This window comes from Manis pentadactyla, chromosome 5 (genome assembly GCF_030020395.1).
Source record: "Manis pentadactyla isolate mManPen7 chromosome 5, mManPen7.hap1, whole genome shotgun sequence".
Classification (NCBI taxonomy): Eukaryota; Metazoa; Chordata; class Mammalia; order Pholidota; family Manidae; genus Manis; species Manis pentadactyla.
The window spans coordinates 1,049,118-1,063,828 of NC_080023.1; the positions used below are offsets into that span (position 1 = coordinate 1,049,118).

General features: G+C 55.4%; 1 protein-coding gene across 5 annotated transcripts in view; it reads right to left on the reverse strand.

Annotated features, from left to right (window-relative positions):
- Positions 1-864: 864 nt before the first annotated feature.
- AFAP1 (actin filament associated protein 1) overlaps positions 865-14,711 on the reverse strand; it is a 159,494-nt gene continuing 145,647 nt past the window's right edge. For all 5 annotated transcript variants that reach the window (XM_057501993.1, XM_036921359.2, XM_036921360.2 and 2 more), the window contains 4 exons: positions 13,226-13,390; positions 10,951-11,141; positions 7,931-8,092; positions 865-5,547 (listed from right to left, as the gene is read on the reverse strand). In XM_057501993.1, coding sequence (XP_057357976.1) covers positions 5,521-5,547; positions 7,931-8,092; positions 10,951-11,141; positions 13,226-13,390 — 545 coding nt within the window. In that variant the 3' untranslated portion in view covers positions 865-5,520. The remainder of the gene's footprint in view (positions 5,548-7,930; positions 8,093-10,950; positions 11,142-13,225; positions 13,391-14,711) is intronic.

Below are 14,711 nucleotides of genomic sequence, written 5' to 3' on the forward strand. Positions count from 1 at the left end.
GCTCCTCCGTGTCTCACATCAGGTGACGGCCAGCTGCTTGTCACCACCTGCACGAGCCCTCGGAGCAGGGCCGCTCGAGGGAGCTCTGGGGAAGGAGGCAGCCACCAGATGCAGGTGGCCTTCCTGCCACTGCCCGCTGCCTCTCTGGCACCTCTGCAGGCCTGGCTGCACAGGCCGCCTTGGGCTCGCCGCTCGGACTCACCCTGGTCCTGGTTGCAGGGGTCTTCCTAAAACCAGAAACCTGGCCATCCCGCCCACACAAGAAACCCGGATGTGCTCGAGCGCCCCCTTCTCCACCTGGTATTTGCCCTCTGGTCTGAGGCCAACACCTTCTGCCTTCCTCCCCGGGGGCTGCGCTCCAGTGCGCTCAGCTGCCTGCCTTTGCTGGGGCAGCTCACGTTCCCAGCCTCCACCCTTCCTGCTCTTGCTGTTGCCTCCCACGAGAATGTCTTTCCTCTGCCTCACTCCTTGATGAACTCCTATTTAAACACCATGACCTAGCTCGAATACCCACCCCCCTGCAAACTCTGCTCAACTGCCTCAAAGACAGCTGCTCCTTCTCCTATGATTCCAGAAGTGTCCACACAGTCTTGCACCCACAGAGTGCACCACAGTTATCTGGCACTGAGCGGGTGTGCAGACATGTCTTGAATATTCAGCTCTGTAGACTTTTCCTCTCACACTGCGGCTTTTCCCTGAAAGGGGATTCTTACTAACAGACAGACCACACCGCCCACCATCTCCCTTCATCCTCCACCACCTGGCAAGGGGCTGTCAGCAAAGCACCTCCCTAGGTGGGGGGCCAGGGCTTTAGGAACTCCCACCTGCACCTCAGCCAAGTCAGTCAAGACACGGAGGCCTGGCTGCAAGCGTACAGTTTTATTGGCGATAGTGGCACACAGTGGAGGCACGCCCGGGGGGCGCCAGTCTGGCGATCACACCGTGGGAACAGGAGGAAAATCAGTTCGTGAAACAGAAAATCAAGGGAGGTTAGTACAAAATGTGGCAAGTGGACCGAAAACTAGAATCTCCATCGTAAGTCTCCCTTAATAAAAGCTTTTACTTTATGAATTAAATACATTGAGAAACACAGTGAAAATATATTTACAGTCATTTAAAATGGGCACTGCCAACATATTTAATTAAAAAATCTTTCCTGTTTTTGCCTGTTTTTTTTTTCAAAAAGATTTTAAATATGACTTTAGTTTTTAAAAAATACAATAAGGAAATAATTACAATCTTAATATGAAAACATTTTACAACTTATAGCCATGGTCAGTTAATGCTGAATATCTATAATTTAAAAGTCGATGTTAAAATTTAAAGTTACTATTTCTTTTCTCATTAGAAAATCAAATACAAAGATTATCTTATTAAAAACACCTTTGGTCCCTAAAAATTATGAGCTAATGACCCCATTTTGAAAATATCTTCCCATGGCGGCTAGAAATACCTGATAATACTTGTACTGTCAAGTCGAGCTTTTCGGGAAGCATGTAACGGGAGAGATTTCACAGAAGACGACAGAAGGAGGCACCTGGAGCAGAGGCTGCCCCAGCGCAAAGCCGTCCTGCGTCTGCAGGTGCGGGGGCCCAGGACAGCTTGGCACTCCCGGGCAGCCGCCCTGCCTCACCGCGATGCTGTGCCGCATGCGTGCGGCGCGGAAGGTGTAGTCCATTCCTATTTCACAGTATCACCCAGCCCATCATGGGAATAATGAGACAGCAGTAGCAACGGGAACCAAAACACGGTCAATAATCACCCTCTTCAAAACTGTGCCATGGATTTGAAATGACTTTTCCCATGAAAAAAAGTAAATTTTCGAAATAAAAAGAGGAAGGCGATAGCCTAAACATGGAAAGTCTTAGGACCCCTGCTAGCTGCGTCTGCTGCAGCGCTGCTTCTGGTCACTGAGCTCCTGGAAGAGGCTATGGGCAAAGGTCACAACCTGCAGGGTGGCGGCCCGGACTCGGGGGCAGCCCCGTCATTTCTCCGCAGGGGAAGCCATGAGTGTCACCCCTGCTGCGTCCTCAGGAGGCACTGCTGCATGGCTTGGGGAGTAAACAGAGAAACCGCCAAGTAAGCGACGTCATGGGCAAGACTGCCCTCAACGCGGCATGCTGGCCAGTTAGCCATCTCTGCTGGAAAGAAGGGGTGTGGACACAAACAAAGAAGTTGTGTCCACAACCCCCTGGCCCAGTGTCAAAGCTGCCCCCATGGAAGCCTGCCCACAAGCGCCATGTGGTCGCCACAGTTAAACCTGGATGTCCTTCCTGGAGCAGACACGCACTTTCTGAAACAGACTTTGTAAAAGGTGGCACATCTCCAACCTATCAGAGCAGTTTGGGGTTTTTAGAAATAGCCAGAACTAATTTGGGACAAGTGAGATGAATCAGGTGTAATCAGGTTGGCAACACCTAGGTGCACAGAGGGGACAAGACATGGACATGGCCTGTCTATGGTCACCAGAGCCAGTCCCAAGAGAGCTCAGACAAGGCCCGTGCGCTGGGGCCACGCGCATCCACACAGTGAGTCCTGGCCTCTAGGACCAGTCCCCAGGCCCACCCTGGCCACCCAGCGGAGGAGCCATCCTGAGCACGGCCAGGCCTCCCCGGCTTCTCTGGCCCTCTACGGACTCCAGGAGAAGGGAAAGTGAGCATTCCCACCTGTGCTCACCCCAGTGGTGATGCAGTGAGCCCTTCACTGCCATGTTGTTTCTGTGTAAAAGTTTGGCTAGGACTTAAGAACATTATAAAAACATAAAAATGGAGGAGATTTTTGAAGTTTGCTAACACTTTATGAAAATACAGCCAGAAGCAGTCCTGAGGCTGACAGCGTGGCTGTGGGTTCTAAGGCAGGGCACGCCCTACAGAGGGCGGCAGGCCCACCCCATCCCCTTCTGGGCAACCAGCACATGCCTCTCGCGTTTGGTCTGGATCCTGCCACAGTCTGGCTGGCGCTGTTAGACGAACATGTGACATTTTGAAAGAAATCTGACCTCTCCCAGGGAACATGACCTGTGCCTCACAGGTGATGGGGTACCTGTCCCTGGGGCACATTTTGGGAGGTCAATGACATCACCACTGTCAGAATTCTGACAAGGTGTCTAATGTACGTCTAATATGTACAGATATAAATTAAAAACTATTTATTGAACATATACAAATAAATAACTTATTTTGAAGCAACTGCTTTAAACTGACTTTCTGACCAAATCCAAAGACACTGAGGGGAACATACATTTATCAAAGGAGCCCAGTGTTGGCAGCCTGGTCCCCCTTGCGGCCCATCTGAAGTGGCTCCATGCCATGCAACAGGGTTTAAGTTCGCCATCCTCTTTAAAAGGCTTATGGCTATGAAAGCATATTAAAAACCTGGGTTTTTTAGACACAAAATATTTCGCCAGGAGACCAAATCCTGTATATTGCACCAATGGGCTGTTCCCCTGGACACAGCCGTGGAGCAGGTGGTCGGGGTGTGTGTCTGAGGCCCCCTGGCTGCACTGTGATGCTCTGCAGAGGCCCACCCGCCAAACTGGTGGCGCCCACCTGCGCAGGGCTAAGGTCAGGAACACAGGCTGCTGCTCATCTTTCCCTTCTTGATACAATCAAAACCTGGCAGTCGTCCTGGGCAGCACTGGCTTAAATGCTTAAAATCTTGGAGCTTTACCTTGAGAAGGCTTATCTGACCAGAAGGCAGCAGAAATCTATGGTTAATCAAACTTCTTTCCCTTTCCAGAAAATTAGCTTCATGGGATGCGAAGGGGAAGCGTCCTAGGCTGAGAGAACAGGTCGGACGAGGCTTCTTCCAAGTGACACTGGGAAATGGGCCGAGGCTTTGGGAGGCTTTCTCCCTCCAGTTCCTGGGGGCCAAACATGCCAAATGCTGGTGAGACGAGCCACGAACTGCTCAGTGGTGAAGGAGGGGCCCTGGACAGTGCCAGGTGACAGTGCCAGGTGGCAGCCATGGACCAAAATGCTCCTGGCAGATGGATTTGCAATAAATTCAAGTTTCAGGTGGGCTCCAGGTAAACAGCCTCCAAGTGCTGCTGTGAACTCTCTCCGGCACTGGAGCCGGCCTTCCCGCCCTAGTAATCAAATCCGATCCCACCCATGCAGGGCGCGGCCCAGGCCCTCAGCCTCAGAACCGGCCACGGAGGCTGCGGGGCTGTGACTGGCCCCAGGATGGGCTCCGGAGGCACAGCTGGGAGGAGGCACCGGGTGCTGTGCCGTTCCTTGCCTTCGAGTCCTGTGTCTGATCAGAACACATGCCGGACAGTGGACGGAGGCTCACAGCAGCGGTCCCTATCTCGGTGGATGAGCCCTTCCCCACGCTGACTGGTTCCCATGGGGCTGCGAGCAGGGTTCCTGGGTGGCTAGCTTCACTTCCTCCCCAGTGGCTGCACTTCCCACAGCTGAGAATTCCTGAGGTCCCTCTGGGAGACAAAGGACAGTTAGTCTGGTTCTTAGACTCCCTGTGGAGATGAGCTCCAGCTTTGCTCTCAGCATCTCAGCTCCAGGAAGCAGCACACAGGCTGCAAATGCAAAAACCTGTGAGGAGCATGGGGCCGGCTGACGTCCCCTGGCTTCGATCAGCAGTCTGGGGGCGGGGGCGGGGGGGGGGGGCGGGGGGAGGAAGCTCTCCACAGTCCTCGGCTCCGAGATGTTCCGGGTCTGTAACTGGGCCACTTCCAGAACCTGCTTCCTTTCAAAGGATGCCCTCCCCAAACCGTGACCCCGCCCTCTGAGGATCACCTGCTGGCTCTGCAGGGCTGGGACAGTGGGATGGGGGGCACACACATTAGTTAAGAATAAAAACCACTCAACTGCCTCTCAAAAGCAGTACAAATAATAAAGTATGATACAGAATCTCTGAAAAATCCTTAGAGCGAAGTGCAACACACAATAAAGAACGTTTTTTAAAAGTTTAAGAAGAATGGCAGCTTTTCATGTCCTGGTGACAAAAGCATTTGTCCAGAAAAAGGTAATAAAAAGGTAAAAATGCTTCACAGCGCCATCTTCTCCTGCCTCTACCTCTAGTGATGAGGGGGACAGGCATTGGGGAGGGGCACTGGGACACAAGGGGTTCATGCTGTTCATGTCCCAGCTATAAAACACGCTGGGCCATCCGGGCAGAGAGCGAGGTGGTCCCAAAGCCCGCGCTTGGCCTCACTCCCGCCCAGAGGGGCCCTGCTGGGCACTCGGTGTCCATACTCGCGTGGCCAATCCGAGGACTTCCCCAGGTACAAAGGCCTAACTTCTCCATTTGCTACTGGGTTCTTTTACAATACCTTCATCCCTTTTTGCTTTTTAACAAATAAAGTTGGAAACCAAAGCATTACAAGTAGATTTCTTTAAGGAAAACCATTATACAGTAGAAAGAATACACGGGCCGGTCTGCCTATTGGCCACAGAGCTCAGTCACAAACCCTGGCGTCCTGCAGCAGGGGCCACGCAGGCGAGCACCCTGTGGTCAGCATCGCAGCAGCACCTTCCTGAGCTGACAGGTCCTGCCTTCCCTCTAGGTCCCGTTCTTCAGCTCCCACTCCTAGCAACAGTGGAGAAAGAAAGTACACAAGTCAAAACCTGGGATGCCAGGCTGAGATGAGGCATGCTGCACCCCAGCAGCATCTGTGACCTCATGCACGGGAGCCCAGCTGCTGCGGGAACCAGAAGGGCGGTCCCTCAAACACCAGAACAGGGAATCGCCATTTGGCTTAGAAATCAGGTCACCTCCAGCCCCAGTGAGGACTCTGATGTGCCACAGGATCAAAGTACGAAAATGGGGGTGGAAGACCCCAGCAGGGGCCTGCACCTCGGGACTGCCTTGCTCTGTTCTCAGTGGCACTGGGGCTGGAGGGGCTGGTCTGATGCCAACGCCTGGCCCAGTCTATTTCCACGGCAAACTGCACATCTTGACATATCATATAAAATTAAGAATTTCCCACCTTGTCTAGAATCAGAAGTTGAAACTTAATTACTGGTTTAAGCATGGCAAAGCAAATGTGACAGAAACACCACCAAAGCTGAGCTGCCTCCACGCCAGTGAAACCAGGCCCAAGCACTTCCAGGTCCTGCAAGGGGAGGGTGAGCCTCAGATGGCCCCCCCCCCATATGCCCTCTGCCCGAGGATAGGCCAGGATGCCAGCTCTAACCAGTCCCATAAGGCAGGGCAGCTTTTAGAGACAAGACAGGTATGTGCGTTGTGTTTAACCACCACCAAGCACAGGTCACACAGGCCACAGAGCAGAGGATGACAGGCAGAAGGCTCCAGGGACCTGCCACAGCAGGAGATCCTTGAGACCTGAGCCTGGCCGTGTGCCTCCCCACCAAGGCTGCCCGAAGCCACTGTGATTACTTCTGCAGCCACCATGCCCCAGCCTTAGCACACAGTGGCCCCCGCCTGGGGACACGCTGGGCCTGGAGCTGGACATCAGGGCCACGGGGAGCCCCCTTCTCAGCCAGGAGCTCCCATGCCCGGTGACCCGGAACCCTCTGGCCTTCCGGGAGCGCTCACTGTCTCACGCTCAGAGCTCTCCTAGTCAGAAAGTGGAATTATTTTAGAAATATTGCCTGGGTAACAATCTCCATGCCCAGAAAGATCAGACTCTTTTAGTCCTCAGGAAAAGGCTAGGTGAGCAGATGAGACCACATGTGTGATGCACCTAAAAGTGACTGACGTTCCCGGAGTGGACAGGCCACCGTCCCTGCCTCCAGCTATGGTCCCTTGTCACTCTTCCCAGGAATCCTGGGAAACCCCTGCTCAATCCCATTCTTTCAGGAGGCTGTAGGCACGATTCCTGGCTGCTTCCTTGGCACCTCTGGGCCGCAAGCAAGGAAGTGGCCCTCTCGGAGTGCGGGGGCCTCACGGCCAGCTGTGCAGCTGAATCAGCTGAAAGCACATTTGCCCTTTACCATGAAAACCGGTCGGGAACCGGCGTGCCGGGCCTTTGGCTGGTGGGACCACACACAGTAAGGGCAGCTCTTTCAGGGCTGGCGTTACACAGTTGCAAATCTGATATCTTTGATGGTAAAGAAATAAAATAAATGAAATACTTGCACTGTATTTCTCATCTGCAAGTGATTAGAGGACTTCACCAGACAGCTCGATTCTAAACATCTCTCAGCCAAAACATATTCCTCTGTAAATGGGCATCAGGTACAAACTACAAACACTTGCCAGATGCTCAGGAAATAACAAAAATGCTGCATGGTAATTCTTCCCCCAAATTCACCAACATCCCCCATCAAACACAGTTGCTAGGAAGGCCAGGTCCCCAAGGGTACTGTCACAACCACAGGGGCCCTTCTGGGAACACTCCTGGGGGCAGCAAGGGGTCAGCACTCCCACCTTTTGGAAAATAATGCCTTTTTAGCCCACTTGGAACGGGCCAGCACTGCCAGAGAAGAAACGCCACGGGGCAGCACTGGTGGCCAGGGGCAGACTGGGGCGTGGCGGCCTCCACATCTGAGCGGCAGGGCAGGGCAGATCATCTGACAGATTCATGTGATCAATTATACCAGGTACGTTTTTTTCCTACACACCTCCAGTTCCTGCCATCAGAACTGTTTGCTTTGGTAAACTGCACATGATTTCTAAATTCTCTGACATTTTTAGGTTTAGCAACACAAGTCGGTAGTCGGCTGACCCCGCTGGAGGCTGGGGGACGCCGCCGATGGGGCAGGTCTCCGACCGCAGGCCGGTCAGGAGGAACCAGAGTCCGCGGCTTGAGCTCAGACCTCAGCACTGCTGCCCCGACTGGGCCGCCTCTGGGCCGGGCGCTGGGCTGCTCTGCCTCCGGGGAGGGGGCTTCCTGAAGGAGGCTCTGCCAGGGGAAGCCTGGCCCCTGAGGGCAAACTCAGCTCCTTCTTCCCTCCCCCCAGAGCCTGGTGGGGGCGCCCGGGGCTGCGCCCTGGGGGTGGCGGCTCACCTTGGCCTTGCGGAGCACGTGGCCGCGGTGCGGGGAGCGGCAGGCCGGCTGGCTCCTCCTGAGGACGGCCGCGCTGTTCACGGGCACCGGACCCTCCGCATCACTTGTTTCGCAGCTGGACAGGGGCGAGTTCTCCAGGGCCTGGTGCCGCAACACTGGAGACTGGGTGGAAAGATGGGGCTGCGTGAGGCACGGGCCATGCCGTCTGTATTTCCCAGCAGCAGCAGAGCGGTGTATTTTAAACAAAAAACAAGATTTTGAAAAAAGGCAAGGATAAGAAAAATAATGATAAGGACGACCTCAGAGCTGGGGCCCTCTCCCATCTGTGCAGACATGGGCTGGGCTCAGAAGGTGCTAATGTGCCGCTCGGGGCGGGCAGTGGGCTCCAGCCCTGGCCTTCGCGTCACCCAGCCCTTCTACCACGACTGCACCCTTCGCACTGCGCTTTCCAATTAATGCGCCAGGAGCTGCTCCACCTCAGCCGCCCCTGCAGCCCCCAGGCCGCAGTGACCTCTGGGGACTGCGGTGAGGGGTGAGGGGAGCAGCAGCCCCTGGAGCCACTCACGTGGCTGGGCTCATCGGGGTGACTCCGGCTCGGTTAATGCTGAGAATGTCCCATCTACGTGGTGCAGCTTACATATGCCAAGGGAAGCCACCTTCTGGAACACTTAAAAGGGGACAAAATGTACCTTTGGTTGCCAAGCCCCCCATCCTGACCCGTCCACCAGATTACAAGCTGCTCTTTGGGAATTGCGTGGCAATTAGCTGCGCCTCCCCCGATGAGGTCTCCGAGGCCCAAGCGCTCCCCGTTACCGCTGTGTGATGTGTGACTGGAGATCCTGATCGGGTCATACGCATGCATTCGGATTTAGGGGAATAGTGCACCAATCACCATGAGGACAGCTCCCTTAGGGCACCCTATGAGGGCCCCTGACCACGGACCCTGGGCAGCCAGCTCTCCCCGTGTTCTACCTCACTTGGAAATGCTTCTCAAAGGCCACACTGGCAGGGCAGGAGCAGGGGAAAGAGCCGTGGCAGAAAGGACAGACCTCCTCTGGGGCAGCCTAGGCTGGGTTCTGAAGCAGCAGGTCGGGCCACAGAGGAGGCAGCTGAGCAGCAGGTGCTGGGCTGGGGCGGGGAGGGCACCACGGAGCTCCGAGCATGGAGGTCGCCTCAGTGAGAGCAGCTCGGGGAGGAAGCACAGTGAGTTCTGCAGGGAGGGGGACCTGGGCACTGTGGGCACAGACAGCTGTTCCCGAAGTCTGACTCGGAGGGAAGGTGTGATGTACAGCATGGCGACTGGAGGGGAACAGGGGCCCAGGCAGGATCTTGAAGGAAGCCAGTAGAGGGACAGTGCAGATCCAGAAGAGAAGCTGGCACGGCACCTGAGCAGCCCGGAGAGCTGGGACCAGGGCAACCCCCAACCCCATTCCAGTAGGCTGGGACGTGGTGCTGGCAAGCCTAGGTCTGCCCTGCGGTGGGGGGTGAGGGGCCTGAGTGGTGCACAGGCTCTCCTGCCCTCAGCCCCCTGCTGACAAGGACCCAGGGGCCCAGAAGTCTGTGTGCCCCAAGGAAGACCCCTGGCCCAGCGCTGGCACACGCAGCCTACTGCCCGCTCCTGTCAGACTCGTTGTGCCCTGGGTCCCATTTATGCCAGACACGAGAAGCTGTGTCAGCCCAGCCCTTGGTTCGGAATCCCACTGCACCCACCCCTCCCTGGTGTACTGCTCCCCACAGCACCCGCCACATCCAACGTCAGTGGCTCTTACAGGGCTCTCTTCCCTCTAGAGTACTAGCTCCGCGAACAGTTCCGGGCACGCAGGAGGAGCACAGCCCATGCATGTGATTGTTGCGTGAATAAAAGAAAGAGCTACAACACATGAACGAATGGACACGCTCTCTTTGGTGAGGCACTGAGCCCAGAGCTCTCACACCCTTGGTCCTTCCCAGGAGGTAATATCATCACCCCCACTTTACAGACAGCAAATCGAGGCCTAGGGAACACTGGCCTGTCTGATCCCAGAGCCTCTTTCCTGAACACGCCCACGCCACTGGGCTGTGGCAAAAAGACTGGCGCACAGTTGGTGTTTTGGTGACAGAAGCACCTACACTGCTGCCAGAATGAGGTCTGCCAAGTAGGAGAGGGCTGACTGTGTCCGTGGAGAGCGGGAGGACGGGCCGGGCAGGCCCTCAGCAGGCCGCCGGGGTAGGGGTAAGTGGCGGCGGGGGCTCAGTGGCTCCTCCCCTGGACATCCGCAGGCCTTCGCCACTCATTCCCAGTGCTCGGAGGAAGGAACCAAGGGGTTCAGCAGGCTCAGCATTTTGCCGAATGGTTTGGAAAGAAGGACCCCAAAGGAGCATTTAAGGTGCTGGCGAGGTGGAGGGAGGGAGCGCTGTGGGCTTCCCTGGGAAGGAGGACATGTGCTAAGATCTGCGCCGGAGAAGCCGCCTGCCTTCGGCGAGCTCACCTCGTTGCTGTGGGCCTCAAGTTCCTATCTGTCAAATGGAAACGGTAATGCCGGACTCACAGTGAGGACCCACCCAGAAAAGGCCTGAGAACAGGACAGCAGGGCTTTCTCAGTGGCTCTGAGGGAAACGGGTGAACAGTAAGCCATTTGGGGTTCACTCGGAAAGTGATTTCCACTCACTGGTTTCTCCAGCATGGGCAGCATTCTCGGAACATGCTGGGCATTCATACAAACATGCTACATGGATTTAAGGTTTCTGTCTAATGAACTGGCATCGGATCAGGACATAGTTCAAAGAGATAAAAACAAGTATACCAATTAGAATCAGATGCAGAGGGGAAGAAAACAGACCTTGTTTCCACCACCTTTAAAAAACTTCAGTGAGGGAGATAAGAAAATTCACGGCCAGCGCCCTTCAACCCAGCGAGGTCGGTGCCGGAAGCCAGGATGCGAGCTCGTGTCTGTGCTGACGCTGGGGGGACGGGCAGCTACTTTATAAAACAGCCCATTTGCTCTGGACACCCCTTTCAGAGGGGTGCTGGCCACCATTACCTGTGGACTGGCCGCCCCCGGCCTGGGCTCGATAGCCAGCCCCAGGGTGACGCCGCCGGCCAGGGCTTTCCTCAGGCTCTCCTGGACCTCCGTCAGCTCCAGCTCCAGGCTGACGCGCTGTGCCTCCCTCTGCTTGCACTCCTCCTCCAGCTTTCTCAGCTTGTCTTCCAGAACCACCTGGGTCTTCCGGCCTGGAATCCCCGAGAAATGCCGTTGCTCCAACCACAGGCAAGGATTGCAGAGTGACAGAGCACATGCACTGGGTGCCTCCAGGAGAAGCTCCGTTAGGTTTGGGGGGTTGAGCTTCCCTGACTTGGGGACTTTCCACAAACCCAAATTCAGCTGTTCTCTGAAGGAACAAAGCTCTTTTCTAGTCACGTTCCTTTGCTGCAGCTGGAAGAATATGTCCCGGAAGCCAGGCCCTTGGTTCCCAGGAGTCCTGGGTCCAGGCCTCAATGCACTCATCTAAATCTGAGACAGGGGCCGTGGGTGTAGTCAGAGTGGGGTGGGCACCTCCGGAGAAAGCAAGGCGGGGTACTTACGGTCAGAGCAGTGTGACTGCATGCAAGGAAACCCCCTACCAAAGCTCCGTGTTAAACACTAAGCTCTAGAGTCATTCTTCGGTGAGATCAGTTAATGTTCCCCAGATAAAGGAAAGCATCTCAGCAAAGCCCATGTTTTATTATGTTAACCGTTTATGATCATGTGTAAGGTTCACTTTAGTATGCTAAAGGGACTTAATGTCTCATCAAGGACAAACATCCTAAGACCACTTTTAACAAGTCCACACCCCTAAGCCCTTTATCAGTTTCCCCAAATCCTCAAGTGCCTATAAACCCCCTAGACAGTGCACCCCCCGGGCTCTCTTGTCCCCTGGCCCGAGCCGGGAGCTCTGTCCTCTACTGCACCTCTCAGTGAAAGCATCTTCCTGGCTCTCCTACCTTCGGTGTTTACAGAGCTCATTCTTCAGCTCCGCAAACAAGAACCCCAGCGTCAAAACGAGGAACTTCTAGTACTGACTTGAAAGTCTGAACGTCTTGTAAATTCTCCTACCAGATATTCTGGAACCATCCTATTTGCCCTACAGTAAAGCTATCATACAGCTGCATCTCCACAGACCGTGGCTCATGTTTCTTTAGGGCACGTTTGCTTCATTTATCTTATTTGAAACTTGTCACAGTGACATGGGGAAGCAGGTAATGTAGTCACTGGACAAATCAAAAAACCGATTCCAGGGGCTCAACAGATGGGTGACCGGGACCCTGATCTAGTGCCAGCACACGAGACTGTTTCAGGGCCCAGGTCCGTCTCCTGCATCTTCACAATCCAGTGAACTTGAAACCACAGAAGGAAGAGCCTCCATCTGTCTTGCTGACCTTTGGTTCCTCCCAGGCAGCCTTAGGCCACACGTCCCCTCCTGCTCCTCCTGCAGGGCTCTGACCTGCACAGCCCACACCTAATCTCTGTTGTTTCCAAAAGCACTTCCCTTCCTAAAAGTCCCGTAGGCACAAAGACTGAAGGCCCCTGCTGCATGCACAGACCTGCCACCGCCTCCCACTGGGTGAGCTGCTCGAGGGCAGTGCTTCCCCTCTGGCCCTCCAGGCCCTCTGCTCGGGCATTCCTCCCATCTCCCCTCAGAGGCCACCACGGTCCACCTCTGAAGAGGCAGTCCTGAGCGGAGGCGATACACGTGTAAGTGGTCCCGTGTCCAGGGCTGGGAGCCACAACCCAGGCCCGCCAGCACGCGTGACCACACCTGCGGCAGAGACCCTCCTGCGCTGGGTCAGCTCCCCTGACCGCTGCCTGCAGTCTGACTTCCTCCTTGGGGGCTGTCCCCGCTGACCGGGCCTCTTCCCCTGAGCCTTCCCAGCACTCAGACACCACCTCCCTCACCAGTGCCGTCTTGGGGAACGGAGGGTTCCTCCTCCCCAGGCAGAGGCCTCTTCCCTGGGCTTTGGAAGGTAGTCTGTCCCTCTGGGCCGTCCTCCTGCTTCATTATGCACCCTGACTGGGAACTCTGAGCCCCAGGCTGCAGGGCTTGTCCTCAGATGTCTTTGCTGTTACACCCGAGGGCAGGGCAGCTTCCCAGGACTTCCTGCCCCAGTGAGCAGGCTGAGGGTCAGCTCTGGCCTCCTCCTGCCTGTCCACCCTGGCACCTGACCTGGGCTAACAGCAATGCTTCCAAACTGCGCAGTGTGACACAGTCCAAGATGGGGGCCCTGGGAGCCACAGGCCTGTCAGCAGACAGGAGCCCGCAGCCAGCCACGCCCCTTACCTGCATTCACTTCGATGGCAGCCTTCAGGTCTCCCCTCTCTTTCCGGAGCTGGGCCAGCCGGCTCCGCAGGGCCTCCCTGCCCTTCAGCAGCTCCCCTTCTTTGGTCTGCAGCCGCTTGGCGTCAGCTTCCACCCGGTTCTTGCCGTATTTGTATTGGTCAGCATCTTGGAACAGAAAAAAGCAGCAACAGGACATCGGGGGCTGTCCCATCTAATGGGAAATTAGGCTTAACAAGCAGCTAACAGGGTGACTCAAGCCTGTTTAATCAGTCAGATCCACCTTCCATAAGGTCGAGAGTGGACATTCCATCATCCGGAAAGGGGTCCATCCATCCATGTCAAAACGATCTCATGAATTTGTCGGTTCTCTGTAGTGTATTTCAAAACAATTCCCGTAACACTGTCACATCTGAGCTTTACAACTATGCGTCTGCTGACCCACTGAGACTGAGCACCGCGCAGGCAGTGGGCAGTGATCGAGCGGGTGGGAGGTGAGGTGCCCGCACCCGGCGGCCTGGGCGTGAACAAGGCGCCGCGGCCCGGCTTCCTCATCCGCCAAGCAGCGGTGATAGGGCAGGTGCCCGCTGGGTGTCAGGTCAGTATCTGACAGCTCACAGAACCACCACCGATGACAGCGGCATACATGCTCATTAAATAAAACGGATGAACGCAGAGGAAACTGCATTTTAGGGAATGTTCTAGGGAGAATCGAGAGCTCTGGCCAATACCGCACCACGGGTTAATATCGCGTCCAGACCCTGACCCGTGCTGCTCTCCTCCAACAACGCTGGCCTTTTGATGATAATAATTTAGAAAAAACCTTTTTGGAAAAATATATCAACAAGTTGAAGAAGCCAGTGAGACTGGTCAGGTCACCAGTTCTGAGGCTCCCACTCCTCCGGGCGGCTTCTAACCGTCAGTTACAGCCGCAGTCCCTCTGTATTCACGTGCCCCCCACTCCCTCAGGCTCTACCGCACGGCGATCATTTGCTTGCACATCTGACCCCATGACAAGACTGGGAACGACTTCTGGGCGGAAGCCAGACCAGGTGGTGTGACGGGTGATAATGAAGGCAGTGGACGGGAGGGGTGGCTATGATTCTGGGCAAGCATTACTCGCCCTAAGCCTTGGCCAACCCCTTGCAAGGCAGAAGGGGGAAGGCCTGCCAGTGGGCAGTTCAGTAATGTACCTGACACGGAGGTGGACACCCACTGGCAGCCCTGATCTCTGTCCATGACTGCGTCACCAGAGCCTCATTCACTCAGACACCATGGGCAGCCATTCGCAGTGCCTGTCTCAGATGCCGAAATCACCAATTCCTGCAACACGGGCTCGGCATTGCCGGAAATACTCCCTTTATGAAGACAGGTAAAACTCAGCACTCCCCAGCCAATTGCCCTTGGTAATGATCAAACAAGCAAACAAAACCACACGTGCAGTGGTACTTAGAGGGCGGCCTTTAGTGCCCACATCATAACCGAAACC